At 45.3% G+C, this 24361-nt stretch overlaps 1 protein-coding gene across 1 annotated transcript in view; it reads right to left on the bottom strand.

Annotated features, from left to right (window-relative positions):
- The window catches only part of Antxr1 (ANTXR cell adhesion molecule 1), a 217652-nt gene that overhangs the window by 58175 nt on the left and 135116 nt on the right, over positions 1–24361 (bottom strand). The window contains exons 14-16 of the mRNA XM_004662181.2: positions 15272–15313; positions 6486–6581; positions 5850–6017 (exon numbers count right to left, since the gene is read on the bottom strand). Coding sequence (XP_004662238.1) covers positions 5850–6017; positions 6486–6581; positions 15272–15313 — 306 coding nt within the window. The remainder of the gene's footprint in view (positions 1–5849; positions 6018–6485; positions 6582–15271; positions 15314–24361) is intronic.

The raw sequence follows: 24361 nt of genomic DNA, 5'->3' as shown, positions 1-24361 counted from the left end.
CACTCCCCAGGCAAAATGCCAAGCTGCTTCTGTGAAGCTATGACAAAGATTCCACCACAATCCTTTGAAATCTCTGAGCCCCTGCCAGAGCCTGATGGCTAACATTTAAAAATAGCTTTCTTCCATATGAAGTTGACAACAGTTTGACTTCAAAATGAGAAATTTACCAATTCCAGGCCCCAGAACTATACGACTCAGCCTCAGACAAAAACGATAGTCAACAGAGAGCTGAACTAGAAGTTCTATGCTAATGCCAGTTCTTTCCACCAGGCTGGAAATGTTTAGGGAACCACCATTCATAGCACCTTGGCAGCTGGATTCCTCTTTTGTTTTTGGCCAGCTGGGTCTTCTGTTTGGTTTTATCTGTCTGAGCTCACTAGAACCTGGGCAAGATGGAGAATGTTGAGGGCAATTTAATTTATAGAGCCATTCTGCATGAACCCCTGAATTTCTATACCTTAAAATAAATGGTAGTGTGACCCAGGCTTGCTCTCCAATGAAATTAATAAATAAATATAACAAGCTTAATGGATAAAGTTGAAAACCTTCCCCCTCTACCACATATACAGTGTAATGCTTTAGTCACTTTTTTCTTTTGGACTTTCTTTAAGAAAAGTTTGGAAGCTTTCTAAAAAGTAAGCAGAGGAGTGCTAAATACGTTCCACACAGCAGCACATGTGACAATATTTAGTGTCCTGGTATGTCTTGCTTGGCTACATACAGCTCTATCCAGGACAGTGTCTAGCTGAATGTACTAACTCCAAGGTCAAGGTGTTTACGTCCAAAGAGGATAGGTGGCCCTGGTAGGAAATAAGCTGAGGACCCTCCCACCCCCAGCCTGCAGACAGACAAGCCGACCCTGACTTTCACAGTCTGCCTATTTTTCAGGGAATATCCTGTCTGCTTGGCAAGCCAGGGTCTGGCTTTTGTCTACCAGCTGTCATTTATGTCACTTCCAGTAATGTGGAGAAGCTACTGTAGAAAGAGAAAAATGGTTTCTCTGAAGTCTACAATCAGTTCCGGCTTTAATCTAGCTGTGGCCATATATCTGGGTATGACTTAACTTGTCTGAAATGGTCAGTCCCAATTTGGTGAGAAGCATGAGGTACTGTAAATCCAGGAGTGAAAACCAAGCAAAGGAAAATGAAGGCTATCTATCAGGGAACTTTTCTCAATCATGAGCCTGGAAGGAGGATGGGGGAAGTGTGGTCTTTGTGTTTAATGTCTTAAATTAGCATGGTGGAAGGATGGGAGAGAGGAGCCACCACATCCCTCTGCACCCCCTTAGTGCACTGGGTTGCTTAGCCACTGTGACCACCTGCTACTCAACTCTGGAACACAAGAAGAAAGTGGGCTTAGTAATATCTATTTCACTATGTCTGTGATTCTGGCCACTTCTGTCCAGGAGCTAGGTGTTTTTCCAGGACCTGCTGATGGTTCTGTGCTAGGTGGAGGACTCACTGTTCACAGCGGTAATGGAAGTGGACTGAGCATGTAGGATCCTTCTCCATGGACTGTCCCTGCCCACCATGTAGCACTTGCAGTCTTTGCAGTTGGCTTCCCTTTGGCTCATGGGAGGAACCAGAGGGAATAAGCATGGTAAAGATTTCAAGTTCAGGTGTTTGTTCCTCCTACTCCCTCCCACCTTCACACCCCAGCCTCCAGCAGTGGCTGAATCCCTACAGGGCAGAGATCTGCACACATTTTCTGGAGACTTTGCTGATCAACAGACAAAACTGAGGATAATACTATAAAATCACTTAAAAATGTCAAAGCCACCCTTTTTTTGCAGGACATATATAAACAGGTGGAGGGGCAGATTAAGATGGCTGACTACTGTCCTACAGCCATAGCTCTGGGTAGGTATGTTCTTTCTCAAAATTGTTCCTCTCCCTACAACCCAGTATAGCCATTTTCCCTTTGTCTTTCAGGTCTGGGGCATAATAACTCCTCTTCTATCCCTGAGTGCCTCACCACCTCTGTGGGCCCCCTCAACTCTGCTCACTGTCTGTTAGCTCAGCACTAGATAGTGTGTCTTTGTGTCAACACAGAACTGTGATGAACACTGTGGAAAGGTTCAAGAAGGGGCAGAATAGTTTGTGCCATGCAGAGCCCAGTGTTTCATATATGGCTTAGCAAATGTCCACAGGCATGTTCTGTAGAACAGGGCTCAGCATGAAACACGAGCGTGTTTAACAGTATGAGGTCTGAAACTGGTGGCAAGTCTGCCCTTCTGGGCAAAGCTACACATGCTGATACTTCCATTCCTGTCTGTGCTTCTCTTTGTTCCTGCTCATATACACAAGATGACCTCCTTTTCTCTCCTCTTCTTAGACATAGCAAGAAGGTTACTACATCCTTGGATACAGAATAGCAGCATGAGCTGTGTAGTTAAGTATTTTCTTTTTTAAATTTTCTTAAAAATTTTTATTTGCAGGGAGAAAGAGAGAGACAGACAGAGAGACAGAGAAGAGAAGAGAAGAGAAGAGAAGGGAAGAGAAGAGACATGAAGAGAGAATAGGCACACCAGGGCCTCTAGCTGCTGCAAACTCCAGATGCATGTGCCACTTTGTACATCTGGTTTTGCATGGGAACCAGGGAATCAAGCCCTGGTCACTTGCCAGCAAGTACCTTAACCACTAAGCAATCTCTCCAGCCCATCTAATGCTTTCTTTTTTAAAAAACATTTTAATCAATTAACTTATTTATTTGAGAGACATAGAGAGGAAGAGAGAAAAGAGAAAGAGAGAATGGGTGCACCAGGGTCTCCAGCCACTGTAAATGAACTCTGCATGAACTCCACTGCAAATGAACTACACCTTGTGCATCTGGCTTATGTGAGTACTAGGGAATAGAGCCTCAAACCAGGTGCTTAGGCTTTACATGCAAGTGCTTAACTGCTAAGCCATCCCTGATCTAATGCTTTCTTAATTACACCCCTGAAGCAAGAGCTGGTGGAGTTCCTGCTCTATGCCATGTTCAATGCTGGTTACTGGGGCTTACCTGGTATCTTCAGGGGATGAAATTAACTAGGGAGGAGACTCGTAAACCTGAGTCATCTCTCTCATAGCTATGCCCATAGCACTCATCTAGCAGAAGGAATGAGCAGGCATTGGCATTTAGTTGCTCTGCCAGGTAGAGGGGCCTGCAGGCCTGTTCAAGTCTTTAACCATGGTCTTGCCCAGGGGTGGCAAGTCCATTAGGACCACAGGTTTCCTCCATCTTTTCTGTGAGGTAGAGAATCCCAATCTCTTAACATTATATTATTTTAGCAGGTGTGCTGGTGATGAAAATGGTCCTAATGTGAAATGTAATGTCTGTCTCCTTGCTGAGGCTCCTGACATATCATCACTAAGATATGGTCAGAGCTTCTGCCAACTTAAAAAATACAGGAATACAGTTTCTGTCCTCTGAGTCCATGTCCTGTCCTAGGGAATGCTGGCTAGGACCTCTGGTGACAACTTTTCCACTGGGCTTATTTTAAAAGACAAGTGCTGGTCCCACTACTGGAATTTCTGATTCAGTCAGTCTTGGATCAGACCCCTAAATATCCCTAAATATGTATTTCTAGCAAGTTCATGAGAGATACCAGGGACTACTTCCTGAGAACGTGGTTTATTATGTGACTAAGGAGGAACTCCAGGAGTCAGGCTTAAGGGAGAGGAGGAGGCAGCAGGGTGCTGCATGCATGTAAGGCCAACAGTAGGAAGGCTCAGGCAGGAGGATCATGCTGGTGCCTGCAGCTTAGCAGGGCTGTATCAAATAGAAGGGAAAGAACTCCTAGTCAGTGGGGCAACAGAAGAGTGCCTATTGGCCAGCCTGACAACCAATGCCAGGATGATGGAGACAGACACTGAGGATACTCAAAATGCACCAAAGCAGAAATCCAGAAGCTGCTGAGAGCTCAACACTAAAGTAGACTTAAACCACACTCACCACGGCTCAGGGAATTTTGTGTAAGGGGAGGGGGCAGAAAAATTGTATGAGCCACAGAGTGGGAGGGAGGGAGGGAATATCCAAGGGCATTGCCTCCACCCCCACAATGACTGCAGCTCTCACAACTCATAACCCACAACTCCATGGTGAATACCGGCAATTCTACTGAGGAGTGAAGTGGAGCATGGGGGGCGGGGCTGGGAGGGGAATGATGGTACCAATATATGCTGTGTCCATACAAAGTTCCTACTTCATAAAACAGAAAAAATTCTATATTTATATCTCAATGAATCAGACTTTTTAATAAGTTGTTATATATGGAAAAATAAAAGTAAGAATATCCAAGGGGAGTTTGGATAGAGATTTTGAAGGCGCTAGGGAGCATGTTTCACTGGATGAGACAAAGATGTGCAAGCCATTAAGGTTATCACACTTTTGGAGGTCTTCCGTGAGACTTGTACCACCAAGCCTATGATCTGCCCTCTGAAGTCACTTCCAGAAGATCTGACTTAGCCAGGCCCAAGAAGCAACTGGCAGGGCTGAGCACAGAGTAGGTACTTGACAAGCTGATTGAGCCAATACTAATTCCAAGTAGATGTTGAAAATATTTTAGATTTATAAATGTCTTTGTCCATATTCTATTTATTTCATGAAGCTCTAAACCTCCAGGTTTTTTTTTTTTAAATTTATTTGAGAGCAACAGACACAGAGAGAAAGACAGATAGAGGGAGAGAGAGAGAATGGGTGTGCCAGGGCTTCCAGCCTCTGCAAATGAACTCCAGATGCGTGTGCCCCCTTGTGCATCTGGCTAACGTGGGACCTGGGGAATTGAGCCTCGAACCGGGGTCCTTAGGCTTCACAGGCAAGTGCTTAACCGCTAAGCCATCTCTCCAGCCCCCACCAGGTTTTTTTTTTTTTTTTAAAGAAATGAATAAAAAGCTCTCAAATAGAAACTTGATTCTTCAATCAGACTTAATGTTCTTTTGACATCTAAGATGGCAGAAATGAAAATTTAGCTATAAAACAAGGATGTGGTATTAGTCACAAGGTACAGATTCCTGAAAATGACATGACATAAAATCCCCTTTCTTCTCATCTTTGAGAATCCACTTGGCTCCTTCCTGTCTGCACATGTATGCACGCCACTGCATGTTCCTTGCTTGAAAGGGATTAGGAGCACCAGCTGTTTCTCTACAAGCTGCACTTCGCCCACACCTCAGAGTTCAACCCATGCCCCAGGGAGGCTTGTCTTAAAAAGGAATCTCACTGCTTTAAACACAGAAAACCCAAATGGAAATGAGTCGCAGTTCCTGTGAGCCGGAGCTAGCTAAGCTGAGAAACATCTACTAGTGAAGTCTCACTCCTCCACTTGTAATGGCATTTGTTCTTGATTTTATAAAAGCAGGAAATAACTGAGCAAAGGATAAAAACTGTCTCTATTGCTAGTGGAAGAGGGGCAAGGCTGTATATATGGGAGCTAGCTCTCACACTGAGTCTTCCCCTTGAGGCTCAGGAGTGCACCTTGTGTGTTAGCACTGTGGGACTGGAGACAGTAGTCCTGAGTTGGGTTCCAAACCACAGCAGAGCAAAAACTTTGCACAAGTGGATACAGAGTAAGTCTAGAATCTTTAGCTGTGAGGTTCAAGGGTCTTGTCAATTGGTCTAGTGCAGATGTATAAGGGCCAGGGTGAAGAGAAAGGCATTGATCCATCACATGAATTCAAAGCCACAAGCACCAAAGAGATCCTGGAGATAACACCTGCAGCAGGTGTTGCCTCATCTGGCTTAAACTTCCCAGGCAGCCAGAGTCATTTAAGGCCTGGACTTGGAAACAAGAGATGATGGAGAAGAAAGGAAGCTGGCTCACACCCAGGAAGGGGAAGCCCTAGAGGAATTTTGGGGTAGAGACTCACCTTTATGGGTGAGTACCACTTCCGAGGGGAAGAGGGCCGGCGCATGTTGTTGTTGAGATTCCGAGGCTCAGGGAATTCGTACTCCTGCTCTGGCATCTTTACTCTTGCATTCTTTGCCTTTTCCAACTTAGCACCTTCTTCTGTGGAGCCCTTTTCTCCCCAGCGGACCTAACATGTAAGATATAGTAAATAAAATGAGGATGCTCCTTGAGATTAGGATTGCCAAATACATGTGTGGCATGACATACCCATGACCCCAGATCCTCTATCCCTTTGGGTTTGTGGGCCAGGCAAGGGAGGGTATAGGAAAGAGGAAGGGAAGTGGAAAGGGGAAAGAGAGGAAACCATGGGATTGGAGATTTAGAAGAGAAGCTGTACAAGCAGTAAGACATAAATATTTTATTCCAGTGATGAAAGAAACCACTGCGGGGGGGGTGTCTGAGAAGAGTGCCTTGTGAGGACTGACTCATGGAGGACAAGATATGAGGTGCGTAGCTAAAAGGCTGCTCCTCTCATGTCTCTATCTTTGTGTCATATCTACCCCAGACCTCAAGCATGAAGTGTCACCATTTGCTTTGGATCTCTGTCACTGGGAAGTCAGCACATGGATAAATACCCACTGAGCTACGCTCTTACCTCCATCCTTTTAATGCCTCCAACACCTCGCCCACCATAGTAAGAAGCATCAACTGTGGGCCATTTTTTCTTAGGCAGCCCATCATCATCTTCTTCCTGTGGAGAGATTGTGACACATGAAGATAAAGCCCCTGTGGGACAAACATGTCCACTGTGGCAAGGTGGACAGGAACAGAGTTAATGCAGTCACTTTACCTTGGGAAGTCACATGGCCTCCAAGCACATTGTCCTGATCTGTGAAGTGGATGTATGACAGTGCCAGGTGAAGCTGTGGCACAGTCCTTGGACCTGTTCCTTTCCTCTACTCCTTTGCAGGATGCTGTGATTTGAATGTGTCCTTTAGACTTTATGTGTTGGGAATGTAATTCCCAATGCAATAGTGTTGGAAAGAGGGGCCCAACATGAGGAAAATAGGTTGTGAGGGCTATATCCTGACAAAGGGCATTATCCCAGAGTGGCTGTGTTACACAGGTGAACTGGGCTTCTTGCTGTGTGGCCCTCTTGTGCAAGCACTTTCTTGGCCTTGGGATGATGAACTAAGGTCATCAGATGTGGGCCCCTTTCCCTGAACTTCCCAGAGCCACATATCTCCAGAACTGTAAGAAATGTCTCCTTTCTTTACAATGTACTCAGTGTCAGGTACAGTTACAGAAGCAGACAACAGACTAAGATATTGGAGTATTTTACCTAACAAATTTATACTCTTTGGCTTGGGGGGAATTTAAATCTTAAGCCCTGAGTCTTCTGAATCCTACCTGGTGACATGACATTCAAGACTACTTTTAAGAGCTAATGAACACCTTAACAATACCATAGCCAAAAGAAGTCCTGATTTCCCTACTCAAACCTGCCCCTCCTGAGTCTTCTCACCATCCCAGAAGTACCTTGCATTGTTCCTCCTGCAGTCTCCCTCTATTCCCCATCTCATTCTGCCTGCACATTCCATCTCCCTGCTGTACCTCATGTATGGAACATCACAGCTTGCAGCACAATGTGCTTCAGGGTGTCCAGCCTTTCTCCTCTATCCATTTTTCACTCTCATGTGGGTGGGGCTCTGGAGAAGGTGGGCCTTCCAGGCAGAGCCTAGGTACAGGGCCCACCCAGGCATCTCACAACTGGGAATGCCTAGATTTAAGAAGCCAGCTCCTACTCTCCTGATCCTCAAGCCTCGTGTTAGTTCCTGACTCAAGCTTGCTAGCCAAACTCAACAGCAGCAAAAGTCAATGCCAAGGTTAGACCAGAGGGAGAGTCAGAGTTTCCTTACAGTAAGCACGGCTGTTTATGCATCAGAGCTAGAAGTGTTTTGCAATCCCAGGAAGAGAAGGGAACCTTTGATGTAGCTTTTCATTTGGCCAAAAGTTGAAGGAGTAAACTCACTGACCAGAGTGTCCACTCTAACAGTCAGCAGTATGTAAGGGTCAGTTGTCTACATCTAGTTAAAGATAAAGGTTATGGGACATTTCTCCTACCCTACTGCCCTTGAAGGACATATCTATTAGGGGAAAACTACCAGCATAGAATCTTTTCTTTTTTCTTTCTTTCTTTCTTTTTTTTTTTAAGTAAAGAAACTTTGGTGTCTTCTGCAATTCAGGACTGCTTAGGGGCTAAGGAGAAACAAACAGACTAAGGACCCCAGAGCAGGAACAGAGAGGCCGTCTGCACTCACGGTGGCGGAATGCTGTCCTCTCAAGTAAGAGTCCCCGCAAGGATGGCAAAGTGCCTGGGGATCATGGGCAGTGCATTTGCAGATGGCATCCAGCAAACAAATAGGATGAAACAACACAGAAGCAGGAGTCAGCAGTGGCTGGGAGAAGCCCTGTTTCCCAGCAGGGGAAGTTATGTTTAAATCTTAAAGGATGTGGTGGCCCTAGACATCAGTGGGCTGACGTTTGTGTGACACAGTGGCAGCACATTCCTGAGATGGTAGAGGCCATTCTGATGTACTTGTCCTCAGACCGACCTGGGCATGTGTTCCCGGGAAGAAACAGCCATTGAATCTGAGGTTTGATGTCAGTTCATGATTGGATCAGTGTGGTATGTTCCCAAGACACTGCACTCTTTTGTCTCTCCCAATTATGCCAGGTTTTGTTCCATGCTTTGACATTCAGGAGTCCATATGCCTACTTCCCACCTATCCTCCCAGACATTTCGGATGCTCCCTTTCCTGAGAGAAGCTTGGATTCCCCAGAGAATTCCATTTCCATCCAGGTGTCTCACAGCTCATACTTAGTGATTAGAAGTGTGCAGTTTCAGATTCTGGGGTTCCCTTATGGCACACATAGACTGTGCATGGGATAAGTCTACTTACTTGAGGTGAAGAATACTCCCATGAGCAGGGCATCTGCTGGCCGGCCCTAAACTCGAACTCTGTGTTGTTTTTGCTTCTTTGACTCTACTGGAAGAGCCAGATGGACACTTGGGACCAAGCCACCTCCCAGTCCCCAGTTCACTGTGAGTACCAGCAGAAGAGCATGCTTGAAGCAGTCCAGCCTGAGGTAGTCATTTTAAATCAGTTTTTTCAAAAAAACAAATTGTAAGTATTATAGAACTACAGCACATCTTGAACCCATATGATAAGCCCTGTGTGACCTCAAGCAAGGAAGATGACTCGGTTGTTTTTGACTTCATTCCCTCAAGCCACTACCAAGGAGTCCCCTCAACCCCCTCAACACAGTGCTAGATTGTGAGAAAAACAGAGACTGCAGCTGCTCATGTTTAGAGAGGAATAAGCTGATGAATCGAGGCAAAGGACCAATGCAGCAGAAATTCCCAGGTTAGAGACCCCACAGGCTGAGCTCACACAGACCTGACTGAACTGTCCCATCTGGTCTTTGGGATAAACTGCAGAGACCTTCTCACCTGTTTATTTTAATATATATTTTATTTATTTTTTAAAAAAAATTTTTATTTATTTATTTGAGAGCGACAGACACAGCGAGAAAGACAGACAGAGGGAGAGAGAGAATGGGCGCGCCAGGGCTTCCAGCCTCTGCAAACGAACTCCAGACGCGTGCGCCCCCTTGTGCATCTGGCTAACGTGGGACCTGGGGAACCGAGCCTCGAACCGGGGTCCTTAGGCTTCACAGGCAAGCGCTTAACCACTAAGCCATCTCTCCAGCCATATATATTTTATTTTTTATTATTAGATATGGACATATTTTGTATGTAAACATCACATGTTGGAACCATCCTTCCCCTCCTCCCTGCCCCTTTTCTAAAGAGGCCTTCCTCATTGGGGATGCAGGTCATCTCCATGGGAATTGTGGGTCAAGCATTATGGGGAGGAGAGGCAATGTCTCTGTGCAAAATGCCCAACTTGTGGCTGTAACAATCTTTCTTTCCTTCTTCCACAAGATTCCCTGAGCCATGTTGGGAGCACTTTAAGTCTACTTCTGTGATGGGCACTTAGGAGCATCTAGATGTCTGGTTTGGTAGATGTTGAGTGTCCTCAGTATCTTTCTTCCTCACTCTTGTGCTGATATCAGTTTAACTGAAAGTGTAGCTTTCTTACTCATTTCCCCAATTCCTTTCCTCTCACCTGTTTTGAATGTTGAATGCCTAGGCCAGAGCAATTCAGAAAGACTTGATTTTGAAAATACAAAAATGCCAAAGGATTCAAAATCTCCTTCTTCTGAGTTGCATTTAGCATGTCACAGCACCATGACTTCTGTTCACACACATGGAAGGGTGATCCACCAGTTGCTTGGTGTTCTTCAGTAATGAGTAGTGCATTAATTTTCTTAGGAGCAATGTTCCTTTATTTTTTAAAGTTTTGAATGGCATGTGGTTGTAATACTGGCAAGGAAGAGACATGAGGATCCCTGGGGCTCACTGGCCAGCCAGCCTAGCCTAGTTGGTGAGCTCCAGTTCAATGAGAGTCATGCCTTTTAAACAGAGGCATGACACCAGAGGGATGACACCTCATGTTGTCTTCTGGCCTCCACATGCACATGCATATACAGCCTACCCCACACACATAAACATATGCATTCACATAGACACAAGCTATTGAAATGTAGAGTACTGAATGCTTGCTCTAGGACTTTTGTTTAGAGTATGCATGTGTGAGAGCAGGTGTGTGCATGTATGTGTGTGTAAAAGATAGAGAGAAAGGAAAAAAAGATAGAAACACAGAGAACATGTATCTGCTGGTTTTGTGCCTGTTACTTTTTGATATGTGTGTCACTGCTGATGTTTTACTTGCAGCATATTTTCTCTCTGCTTGGATCTCTGAAAGTACATAGCATCTTCTGCCACTGATGGAACTTTCCCGTGGATCTATAAGCTGAAATAAATTCTATTCTTCCCATAAACTATGTCTGTTTAGAAGTTCATCCCAGCAACATGGAACTGTCTATAATAGTGGCCATTCTCATAATGGTCCTAAAAGGGGTTGTGAGCCTCCTGGAATGCCTCCTGGGTCCTTGGGGGTGACAAAACCATCAGAAAAGTAACCCCTGATTCTCTTCAAGGACTGAAGGCCTAAGAGTTAGCTGCAGGAACTCTGACTTACTGGGCTCAGAGAGGAAAGACTATATACTCAGGGTCAATTTAAAATCTTACTCCTATCACTTAATCAGTGTGAATGACCTTGACTGAAAAATTGATAGTTTTATCTGAAAACTCTCTAAAAGGTCCATGCCTTAAAAAACTTAATGACACTTTGTTGGCAGCTAGAACCTTTACTGGAAAGAACTGAGGTCATTCGGGTGCATCATTCTGAGAATGAATACTGTGACGCCTCTCCCTCCCTATCGCTTTGCTCCGTCATCAGGTGTTCTCACTATGAAGAGGGCTGAACTCCTTCATCAGGTGTTCTCACTATAATGAGCTCTGAGCTCCTTCTTCAGGTGTTCTCACTATGATGAGCTCTGAGCTCCCTCATCAGGTGTTCTCACTATGAAGAGCTCTGAGCTCCTTTGTCAGGTGTTCTCAATATGAAGAGCTCTGAGCTCCCTCATCAGGTGTTCTCACTATGATGAGCTCTGAGCCCCTTTGTCAGGTGTTCTCACTATGAAGAGCTCTGAGCTTCCTTGTCAGGTGTTCTCACTATGATGAGCTCTGAGCTCCTTTGTCAGGTGTTCTCACTATGATGAGCTCTGAGCTTCCTTGTCAGGTGTTCCTCACTATGATGAGCTCTGAACTCCTTTGTCAGGTGTTCTCACTATGAAGAGCTCTGAGCTTCCTTGTCAGGTGTTCTCACTATGATGAGTTCTGAGCTCCTTGTCAGGTGTTCTCACTATGAAGAGCTCTGAACTCCCCTGTGAGGTGTTCTCACTATGATGAACTCTGAGCTCTCTCATCAGGTGTTCTCACTATGATGAACTCTGAGCTCCCTTGTCAGGTGTTCTCACTATGATGAACTCTGAACTCCTTTGTCAGGTGTTCTCACTATGATGAACTCTGAGCTCCTTTGTCAGGTGTTCTCACTGTGATGAGCTCTGAGCTCCCTCATCAGGTGTTCCCACTATTGACCCTTCCCATAAGTCTCTCTTAGTTGTTAACCTTGCTCTTGAGTTCTCCAAATAGCATGTCATCTTTCATTATGCTATCTTAGGAGTGTCACTGTTGATTACATAGAATATTACACAATCACCCTCTTTAAACATTACACATTTTAATATTCACTATTAAAGAGGATCATTGTACAGAGTCATAAAGTTATCATCATTCACTGAATTTTGGTATCAAGTTATTTATACTGTAGACATGGCTACAGTTATTAATACTTGTTTGTATATTTGGCAGGGAAATTTGGTGCCTTCATATAGCTATTTCAAGACATTGTAATAGTTTTTTTTTTTGTTTGATTTTTTTGTTTTTTGTTTTTGGCTAAGGATCTCAGTATGTAGCTCTCAGGCTGGTCTTCAACTTGCAGTCGTCCTGCTTCAGCCTTCTAAGTGCTAGTATTACAGGCATGTGCCACCATGTCTATCTTGTGCTAAGATTAATTCGACAGAGATCATCACCTTCAGACACTGAATGGTCTTAAGCTTTGATGCAGAAATAAGATGAAATGCAGGCAGGTCCAATCCATGGGCTGCACATATCCTAGGATGGCTATGAATGGGCCCAACATATTTTTGGATGACAATTTCATGTCACAATGTCAAAATGTTGAACACCCTGATTTAATGTAATGCTCAGAGACCACCAAGGAGAAAGGTGGAATTAGCTTGATGGCAAGAATCACAGGGACCTCTGGGGAGTCAGAGCACACAAGCTGTGCTGGAAGCCCTGGTGGGAATCTGAACACAGTGCTAGATTGAAGAAAACTGCCTACATTCACACTATGATTTTCAGAGCATTGTATAAAATACTTTGCACAGCCTAAGTTATGTTATTTGTTTCTGTGGGACGTTTTCTTTCTCTTTTTCCTGCCAGAACACATTAAGAAGGATACTGGGGCCAAGGAACACTCAGGCCAACACACATGCTGAGGTAGTCAGCATGGCCCCACCTGTTCCCAGTCAGCCTGGAGGCTCCGGTCAGCTGCCCACAAACAGCTAGGGCCTATGTCCCCAAGGCTGTCAGTTTGTTTCAGAAACAAGATTCACCTTCATCAGTCAAATGGCAGTTTCCATAAAAATAGTAAGAGAAGCTGGAAAAAGTCCATTTTCTCCATTGCTTGCTTTTTGGCTTCCTTCTCCCCTCCGCCCCCTTACATCCATCCTTTCTTCTAATGGAAATGTGGGCTTGGGTGCAGGTATGTAGAGGCCCTAGAGGACAACCTTGGGTGTGGTTTCTCAAGAACACTGTTCACTTTTTCTTGAGACAGGGTCTCTCATTGGCCTGGAGCTCACCAGTTAGGCCAGAACAGCTTGGCCAGTGAGCCCCAGGGACCCACCTGTGTCCACATCCCTGGACTGAGATTATAGGCGCATGCCGCTAGGCCCTGCTTTCTTTTATGTGGACACTGGGATCAACACTCAGATCCTCATACTTGGAAGGCAAGCACTTCATGGACTAAACTATCTCCCCAGCCCTAGCTACTCTTTTTCGTTTTGGCTCTGGCTCTATGTACAACACTGCATCGTACCAAGTATGTGGGACCCAAGAACCCTCTGCTAGATGCTGTGTGTAGGGTACAACAGACCTTACAGTACCCCAGTACCCAAATCCCTGGCATGCTTTGGCCATGGTGGCTGCCACGTCACCTTCTAAAGGCTAGCAGAGAGCAAGCATCAGAAGAAAGTACAACTGACTGAATGGAATGGAGGGAGGGAACATTCCCCACCCAGGCTGGCAGAGCAGCCCCATCAGGGAGCTTCATCCTCTGTTTTCTTTAGGAGTCTAAGAGACAGCTGCACACAACACGGGCAGAGCCAGACAGAACCATGGGACTAGCTGCAGTGCCTGCTCTTGAAGGATTAAGGAAAGGCTTTATGGAGGGAGAGAGGATTTTTTCCCCCCTCCTCTTTGCACAGCAATGTAATTTCCTCCCTTGGTTTCTGGGCAGAGAGTTAGCATTCCAACAAGATGTGCTTTAATTGATTGCAGCTATTAAATCCCTTGGCTTACATGCAAATGTTTAGCACATGAGAGCCACATGGAATTTTATATTTACTCATCTTCCTTTCTGTAAAGGAAACTTGACAAAAGCATTGGGAAAGGGAAGAGTGAGGGGTGGTGTCTGGTTTCCAAATAGTAATAGGCTTTAGGGACTGAGGTAAGACCTTGAATCTTCCTTCATTAGTCTATTTTGGTCTGTCCCACCAAGTTTTCAGATCTGGTGGGTGTTGCTCCTAGCAAGTCCAGCTACTCCACATCAGGACAGCCACTTGCTATGCACTCCTACCAAGCGGTGGTCTTTCCCATCACTAGCCTGTAATGCCTCTACTAGGACCATCAGAAGTGCTTCCTGGGTCATTCAGTGGTACAGTCCATGGTTTTAATTCTTTAGATGGTGAAGATTTGATAGTGGGCTCAGGTTATTATATATTTCCTTTAGAACACTTGCGTGACTGTCTGGTAAGTCTTTAGGTAATGAATCCTATTTAAAATGAAAGAAAAATGGAATACTTCAGGAACAGGCTAGCACCAATGATTATTTGGAGGATGTAGCAATTTTTCCCTGACTTCCACACATAAAGTAAGTCTGCAGCAAGAACCCCAAAATATTTTAGAGGAAAAAAATAGACTCTCATGGATCAAAATAATTGTAATGATAAAAGCATCTTTACTGAGTGTAATGGTACATGCCTGCTGCCCCAGCACTCAGGAGGTCGAGGCAGGAGGACCTTAGTTCACAGTGAGACCCTGTCTCAAGAAACAGAGGGATGGGATCTAGCTCAGTGATAGAGCACTTAGGAAGTGTATGTGAGGCCCTGGGTCCCAGAGCAGAAAAAAAAAACAAAAACTTGCTAAAACCCATGTCTCCACAAAGCACCTGAAAGCTGTCCACCTCCCTAAAAATACAACCAAAAGCCCCTCAAAAGGAAACAATTTTTTTTTTTTTATGTGTTAAGGACTTGAAAGTGAGGCCAGGATATGAGCATTCCCTCCTCTAGCACACTTGAATGACTATCTGGTAAATCTTTAGGTAATACTGTCTAAAAGTGAAGGAAAATGGGATGCTTTAGCATCAGGCTATAACTAATGATTATTTGGAGAATAACATGAGAAACAATATATGTACACACCTCAAATTTTATCTTTGTGGGAAGAAACCATTCTGCATTAGGCTGCCAGTTTTGTTCAGTTCCTGTTCATCTCTGACTATGAAAGGGCAAAGTAAAGGGGGCCCAGCTATGCCCACCCAGACATACCCCTCTCTGGTAACTTACCTCACTCTCCTCAGCAGGGGGTGGAGGGACCTCCTTGATAATCTGCAAAGGAAAAAATGAACAGGTCAATGAACATCTCTAGCCCCTTGATTTCTAAAAGGCCTGCCATGATTACCATGGGTCCAGCACCAAGCAGGTCTGTGCCATAACCTCTCTGGACAGAGCAGCCCAGTTAGTGAAAGCAGGCTTCAGGCTGAGGGCCCTATCTTCAGCGTTTTGTGCAAAGAAATGTGTTCCACAGTAAGTTTCATTTTTCACCCAGGCAACTGTTGTATGAATGCACTCACTCCTCTGTCCACTCCTCCATTAAGCCATTCCTCCCCCAGTCCAACCATGTATACATTAACAAAGGATGGGGACACAATGGGAGTTAAGAATGCACTGCAGAGATGAGCCAGGTATGGACCACATTCGTGTGGATAAAGTTCTCTGTCACTGGCCCTGGCAGGTTCTTGTGGACAAAAGATATGATGGTCAGTCTGAGCACTTCTGAGCAGAAAGCAGCAAAGGTGGAGTGTCCAGGGATCTTTTCCAGGACACTGACATCAGGAACAAATATTTCAGTGACAACTTTTAAAATACTGTAGTCTGCAACTGCTCTGTCATTTGGGTATAGAGAGTTACATGGACATAGTGGCTGGAAAGTTGCTGGGAGCCCCTCCCCCATGATAGGATGGATGGCCCAGGAGAGGACATGGAAAGAGGATGGTAGATGTTCAGGCACACCCATCCCTTATGTGTGTAACCCCCCTCACTCTGGCAGTCAGTTGGACTTAATGTCGCTTCATTGACACCCTGGCCATTGACAACTGTGAATGCAATACATCACTCAAGAGTTAACAACTCTCACCCAAAGCTTATGTCAGAACTTTGGATCCTTGCATGGAACAGTGTCCGTTAGAAGGCTTCTTGTGCATGTGAAGCCATCCCATTTTCTTGCTCCCTCAGGACCAGGCCTCTCACTTTGCAGATGGGTATTCAGGTACTGTTTAATCTTCCTGTCTGGGAGCTTGCTTCTAGCTAGGACCAAGCTCCTCTTCACCTGACCACTAAGCAAGTGGCAACTCTGCTTCAATAATTCAGAGAGCTCAGTAGGCCTCTGGTCTGCACTGTTGTTCCTAGTATTATTGGTAATACCATCCCTGTATATGACAGGTAACCAACAGCAGCCAGTAGAAAGAGACTCAAGACATCTGAGGACAGTATTCCACTATATGAAGAGGCAGAGATAAAGGCCCCTGGGGTTTAGGACTACCATTTCATCAGCCTCTACTTCCTGCCACTGTGGGAAGCTGCGATTTTGCTCACCCACTCAACCTTGGCTGAGACTCTCTCTAAGGAACCTCTGGGGAGAACCATTACTGCTTACTGTCCATTTCCCATAATCCCAGAGGCAATAAATTATCTTCAAACAGGAAATAGCTGGGAACCAGAGGAAGGGGTGAGTAGCTGAGGGCAGCAATTTGGACAAAGGGGAAGGAGAGGGAGGGCGAGATGTTCGGAACACAGGCAGTAGCAGACAGTGGTGTGAGCAGTGCAGGAGGCAAGGTCCCTGGCTACTCCTGGCAGGACAACTTTCAACCATTCCCTCTGTGTGGGGAAAGTTCAACAAGCTGTCAAATGTGAACCTGAGACCTGCCTTCCCCAACTGAGGATCTGAGAAGGCCATGGGTCACCCAGAGGGCCCCCATCCTCATCCTCTAAGCAGAGCAAGAACATGAAACTGGCAGAGACTGAGTGATGACGAGCATGGTTGGATGGCACAAAGTATTCGTACTTACCTTCCCTTTGTCTGCCCCTGCTTTTGCTGGGTCTTTAATAACAACTCCTGCATGTCAGGTGACTGTGGACAGTGGTCTGCAGATGAAGGCACCTTAGGCCCAGGTTTCATAATGTAAGTGGGTGATGGTGGCCAGGGGCTTCAAGGGAGTCAACAGCCTCCTGACAGTGGCCAAAATGTGTGGCACAGGTGGGCCATCACTGAGACTGACCATGCTGCCTGATATAGTTTTCTCTGTACTTACTGAATATCTACTGAATCTCTTATAGACCTGAGGGGAGCCTAAGGACAATGACAAAACATTATTAGTTGTAGTCCAGTTTCCACACCAACATATTTCAATTTCTGGAAAACATGCTACTGTGTCTAGGGAAACAGAAACTGGGCCCTTGAGTCCACCTCACTAGTTGGGCAGCTGGCAGGGATGAGCAATGGGTCATCCCATGACTTCAGCCCTGTAATCACCAGCCTGCAGTAGGGATGGGATGCCACACACAGGTGTGCTCTGAGCACAGGTATGTGCCCATACTCTCCCCACCCTCATGGAGGGGAGAGCCCATGTTGCTTGATGGGCTGCTGGGTCACAACCTGGGTCTATCTTAAGTCAGTAGCTCCACTGTAGTCTGGCTGCAGAGTGGCCTGAGAAAACACAAAGTTCTTTACCTGAAACCTGCCAGTGGCTTCCTGTGGCTCACAGGACACCAACATACACACCAGCCTTGCCTTCCCCACCTCAACTCTCTCCTCAGCTTCCCTCCGTCTTCTACAAGCTCTGTGGCTTCCTCTTTGCAGTGACTTCTGCCTACATGCAGCCCTTCCCATGGTCACCACCGTCACCACCGATGGCTTTGCTCACTGCTGCTCATGCTCGCTGGGCGGGTCTCCAGTCCGTGCACTTCCCCTCCCCGCCCTTGCAAAGACACAGCCAGCAAGGTCCCCTTCATGGCTCCTCACAGGCTCTATTTTTATTTTTTCATAGCAATTCTAGTCCTACTTGAATATTATTTTGCTTCCAACTAGCATAAGCAGAAAGTCTTTATTTCAGCTAGAATGTACCAAGTACCAAAGGGCTGGCCCACTTCTTTACTGGTGTGGGGCCTCCTCTTGGTGTGATGGGCTTTTTGTCATCTTCATTAGGACAGACCAGAAGGAGATGAGTAAGCCTGGTCCTTCAAACAGTGTTAAAAGGACAACTCAACAAACTGAACTGAATACCAGTATGGGGTGTATAGGAGTGGTAGGCCTGCATCATCTATAGACTGGGTGTTTGGGGTGGACACAACATGGCCATTTGTCCTCATGGGATAACTGGCCTTCTAGGCCTTTGTGCATGAATATTTACACTGGTGATGTAAAGGGGCTAAGAGGCAGCTGTTGGCAGCACAGTGAGAGAAGATGTGAGATGCAGCTAGAGTGGCATAAACAGAGCAAGGAGATCACATAAGCCAGGGCTTACCTGACCCCTGAAGCTCAGCCATCATGGTTTATGAGTGAAGCTCAACTGCTGGGGGTCTGTTAAGCTCTCTCTTACAATTTACTTGAAAAATTATAAAGGTGAAATAATTCAGCTGGTGAGTTTGTTTTGCATGCCATGCTTTTTTCTCTAGAAGTACTGTGGTGCAGTTCTGGTCCTTGTGGCTCTGCTTCTGGCCGACTGGGCTGTGATGGTTTTGTCTTGGAACAGGAATGCTCCTGGCCATATGTGAACAAAGAAATGTCCTGTGTAGCCCAGGCTGGCTTTGAACCTGTGATTCTCCTGCCTCAGCCTCTCAAGTTCAAGAATACAGCTACCCCACCCAACTTTAAGCTGATGTTCCAATTCAGCCATGGAAGCTCTAGCCTAGAGATGGCTAAGTTCACTGGATAGGGCATGCAAAGTGGAGGTCAGGCCACCATGCTGCATGAGCAATAGGCAATAGGAGGTAGCAGACCAGACTGTCCCCTTCGAAGCTCTCTGTTACATCATTATCACCTTCTATGCCACTTTCACTTTTCTCCCCTTCCTCTTGCCAGTCTCTTCTCTCAGTGACAGGCACCATCTGTTGGCAAAACTACACAAGCTTCTGGGAGACAGAAGCTCACCTTTTGGCTAAGACTAGATACTGATCAAGGGAAGAATTTCCTGGTCCTTTTCTCCCTCAGCTGTATTTGGTGTCTCCATATTGTTTTTGTGTGCACCATAGCCTGTCCTTTTGCTAAGGAACACTTTGTAGATACCCAGTCTATGCTGAGATCTAGATAGGTACCACGTGAGCAACTGAAGAGGACAACTCTATCATCAAAGCCAAGCACTCGTCCTGTAGTGTTAAGTGGCTCAGCAGTTTCAAGCTTTGCTAACACCAGAATCATTCTCAATGTGCAGCCCTCTAGCTACACTGCTAAGCCTCCTCTCCGCAGCTCTGGGGCCAGACACCTCAATTTCTAGCATGTTCCCAAATGATGCTGACCCTGTGGAGTTGTGGACCCCATTTTGACAACCATGCATCTTGCTAACAACCAAGTATGCCAGTTAGTTCTATGGGGAGGTGTGCTTTGTTTTAGGCCAGGCATTCCCACAGTGAGCTTCATGGCTGAGTATAAACACCAGCTTTAAGTTGGGTGGAATGGCTGTATTCTTGAACTTGAGAGGCTGAGGCTGAGGCAGGAGAATCACAGGTTCAAAGCCAGCCTGAGCTACACAGAAAGACAAACCTAGAAACATAACAAACCAAAACCTGCTAGAGCTCTGAACACATTTCACTTTGATGAGGGCATCCTTGCCCTGCTGCAGGGCCTCTGGGCTCTCTGGTGCCTCCTCTCCTGGGGCAGGGATATACAGAGCTATAGTGGAGGAGACTCAAGGTTTTGTTTGTAGCACACTTTTACCTCATTTGCATACAGAACTGCTATGCCCTGGTTCCCAGACCCAGCCCAAATGAAAGCCTACCCACGTGACTTCGTGGGACCCATGGCTCAAATCTGATCTTTTGCTGTCTGCGCTACTGGCCGTCCACTCTGAGTAGTGTTTACATCTCTTTCTACTTCCCTGGGCTCTGAGCCTGTAGAAGAGGTGGGTGTGTTTGATCACACAGCTCAGTGTTTGTTACTCAGTCACTATTTCTGGAATGAATGAGGGTGTGTTCCTGTGAAGGAAAGGGTAAAGGAAGCAGTTCTGATTATTCTAAACTTCCTTGCTCCTCAAGTAAGCACTTAAGACATGGTGCAAGACTCACTTCTGGCCTCTCAATCCTGAATGTCCTTTAGCTTTACAATGCTCACAGCTCCTACCACCAGGAGTAGGATGTGACAAGTGATGCATCATGGGAGTCTCATTTGTGCCCTTGGGTGGACTTAGGGTGAATTATGCTACTTTTCTGGACATGACCCAGAACTCATTGTGTCATCTATGTCCCAGCTTCAAGTATGTTCACTGCTCTGAGGAACAAGACTCCACCTCTCAGCTTTGAGCCCAAACTCATTTCCAAGAAGGCCACCTGAGAATTTGAAAACTACACACAGCCTCTGTTGGTACAACACAGTTATGTAGCATGTGTATTTGTTCACAACTGGTAGGTAAATTGGACAAAAAATGACTGCTCTGTAAAATTTTGTGAGCTTGAAATAAGATTTTTTTTTATAGGTCAAGGAATAGTTATATATTGTAGTTTTGTGTGTGTGTGGTAAAATTCATATACTGTGAACCATTAGACACTGAAAAGTGTAGAGAAATTATTTTTTGTGCTACTGAGTAATATCAGGTGAGTGGGCAAAGGCAGATTTGCTGGCAACAGTGAGCTGAGGAGGACAACACAAAATCTATACACATTTCCCCACTTACTTGCCTCTGTTTACATGTGTGCAGTGAGAGCACAGACCTGTTCCTATGTGCTGTTTTCTCATAGGAGCACTCTGTGCCACACTGTGGGACGGTGGTGTGTTCTGGTTATAAGAACAAGGGACTGAAGGGAGGAGGAATGTTTTCAGCATGTGGAAGAGGCACTTGGACAGAGGTGAGAAAAGTCATATACCAGGAGACTGACAGGTACAAACAAGATCATCCTGGTATCATAGAAGACCCTGCTGAAAGCCAGAAAAGAGAAAGTGGGGTTCTGCAGCCTTCCTCCACTCTACACAGGATAGCAATGTGTAAGGAACAAGTTACAAAGCTGACAGCAACAGAGGAGATCTTGCATGATACCAGGTGTCATTTGGAACCACATAGATGGCTTATTTAAAATTTTCTGTCCCAAGCTAATGCAGGAGGAATAAGGAGACAGTGCACACCAGCATGTACACCTAGTATGGGGACACTGCATCCTAAAAGTGTCCTTCATTCCCACTCATCTCCTCTCCAAGCAGCATGGCTGGGTCATCCTCATGCCCACAGCGACACTTCATGTATCCATTCTTTAAACATCAGAGGGATGTACTTACTGTAATATTTTTTTATTAAAGAATTAAGGTACTGGAAATAGTGGAACTTTTATTGAGTTCAGTATTTTCTTAGGCTATGCAATAATGAGTGTTTTACTTAAACTATCAATCCCATTGTTTTTAGAGGCCTAAATTCTGTGTGTTTAGGAGCACACTCCATGTTACTAAAGAAATGGTGATTCTCACAGAACTTGTGGCATTTGGCTATTTGACTGTGCCAAGTTTGGAGAGAGCAAAAGAAAGACTGCTGGTAGAGCCTGACTTCTGCATCTGATTGCTGGTCTTTGGTGATTTATATGTGTTTAATGAAACCCCAAGCAGTCTGAGTCATCATACTCTGGGCTTGGGATAATTTGGGATTATGAATTCATGTATGGAGTCCTATGAGACCTGATTTGAGTGACCAACCTGCCAAAGGATTTGGGTTTCTTCTTGAAAGTCTTTATGTCTTTCTAAACTGTGATCACTTGTCTGTTTGTAATGTATAGAACCCCAGTGAGTATAAATTTGAACTCTAAAACTTTGAGAGGCTATGGTTATGTATTAGGGACACACACATCAAATCTGTCCTTTCACTCAAGAACCCAACTTTAGTTAGAAGATTCAGTTCTAACTCCCAAGCTCTTATGAGTCCATGAAAGGCTCTGAAGCCAAACCTCTGGGTTACTTAAATCGAAAGTTCCCAGGACAGCCACTGCTTAGAGCTGGCTCACCTGACCTCTTTTTCCTTGGGCCCTGAAAATGTCCCCTATTTTCTTGTGAGTCTTATTATGTTTATCCAGTATTTTGTTGGTGTTCTTGTGTTCCTGTGTAGTCAAGAGCAGTTGATTTCTTTTTCACAAATAATTATTTCCAGCATGAGCTGAAGATTAGTTCAAATAATGTATTTATGTGGCAAAAGATTTTTTGGAGCCCTTGGTTTAAAACATTACTTAGGACTGGAGAGATGGCATAGTGGTTAAGGCACTTGCCTGTGAAGCCTAAGGACCCAGGTTCAATTCCCCAGTACACACATGAGTCAGATTCACATGGTGGCCTATGTGTCTGGATTTTGTTTGCAGTGGCTATAGGCCCTGGTGGGCCCTTCTCTGTCTCTTTCTCTTTGTCCCTCAAATAAATAGGGCTAGAGAGATAGCTTAGCAGTTAGGGCACTTGCCTGTGAAGCCTAAGGACCCAGGTTTGATTCCCCAGATCCCAAGTTAGCCAGATGCACATGATGGTACAAGCATCTGGAGTTCATTTGCAGTGGCTGGAGGCCCTGGTGCACCCATTTTCTCTCTCTCTCTCTTTCACACACACAAAAATAAATAAAGAAATAAGATAATAGAATATATATAAAATAAAACATTGCTTAAGGGCTGGAGAGATGGCTCAGCAGTTAAAGACACTTCCTTGTAAAGCCTGATGGCCAGTATCCACATAACACCAAATGCACAAAGTGGCACATATGTCTGGAGTTTGCAGTGGCAGGGGTTCATAGTATGCCCATAGTCACTCTGAATCTGTCTGTTACTTCTGTTTCTCCAAAAAATTGATTTCAAAGCCTGGTGATTGGGTTTGATTCTCCAGTACGCATGTAAAGTGAGATGTAAAAAGTGGTGTATACATCTGGAATTTGCTTGCAAGGGCAACAGACCCTGGCAACCCATTTTTTTTCTCTCTCTTTCTCTCTCAGCTTGCAAATAATAAATACAATGTTATTTTTTTAAGCATTGCTTGACTGGATCTTAGAAGACAGCTTAGTCAATAAAAGCTTGAGTGAGGACTTGAGTTCAATCCCCAGAACCCATAAATAATGCTAAGCATGGTGGTGCATGCTTGTCATGCCAATGCTAGGGAAGTGGAGGCAGGAGAATCCTTGGGGGCTCACTGGTCCAAGCTAATAAAAGACCCTATTTCTTTCTCCTGCCTTGTTGCTTGGGCTAGGACTTCTATTACCATGTTGTAGAGCTCTTGCTCTTTGTGCTTATGGGGCCTGGCTTTTGTCTCTCTGCTATGGATGTTTGGAAGCGAGCCAGTTTCTTCCACCATGATGGAGCTTCCTCTGCAATCTATAAGCCCAAAATTAACTATTTCCACCCATATGCTAGTTCTGGTTGGGTGTTTGTCCCAGCAATGTAAAGGTAACAGAATGTTTGGAAATTCACATGCTGATCACCCTAAGAAAGGCCCAGAGGGATCCTGCCACAAAGACAGTTCCAGTTTAGTTTCAAATTATTGCTTAATGGGCATGGTTGCCCTCCTGATCACCTGCATCCTCTAGTCCTCAGGAGGTTTCGTTATGTAAACAGATTTACAGGGCAGGGAATCTTTTTATTTAATGTTTTATTTATTTATTTGAGATAGAGAGATATATAAAAATAGGCAGGGAGAAACAGAGAGAAAGAGAGAGAAAATGGACACATCAGGGCGTCCAGCCACTGCAAATGAACTCCAGATGCATGAGCCCCCTTGTTCATCTGGCTTACGTGGGTCATAGGGAGTCAAACATGTGTCCTTTAGCTTCACAGGCAAGTAAGTGCCTTCACCGCTTAGCCATCTCTCCTGCCCCAGGACGGGGAATCTTGAAAAGGACTGACAGATGGTAAGAATGTGCCCTTGTAACACTGGAGATAACTTGGTTCCCACTTTATAACCTGTTGTGTGGGAACCCTTTCCTCTGCTCCTGTAGAGGCATGGTTGGTGGGTTACAAGCAAGTGTGAGGTGGGCTCAGGAGGAGGAAAGCTGGCAGGGGGAGGCAAAGATGCAGAAGGACCTGTTGTGGAGCTTGAGAGGTGAGGGCAGGCTATTGCATAGATCTGTGAGCTTGTGAAAAATAAGCTAGTAGGCAGGAGAGTAAGAAGCACCCAATGGGAATGGGTGGAGCTGAAGAGGGAAGCACATAGGCCAGGGCCCA

Source organism: Jaculus jaculus, chromosome 6 (assembly GCF_020740685.1).
Source record: "Jaculus jaculus isolate mJacJac1 chromosome 6, mJacJac1.mat.Y.cur, whole genome shotgun sequence".
Lineage (NCBI taxonomy): Eukaryota > Metazoa > Chordata > Mammalia > Rodentia > Dipodidae > Jaculus > Jaculus jaculus.
The sequence above is the reverse complement of the archived record's forward strand: the minus strand, read 5'-3'. Positions and strand labels throughout refer to the sequence as shown.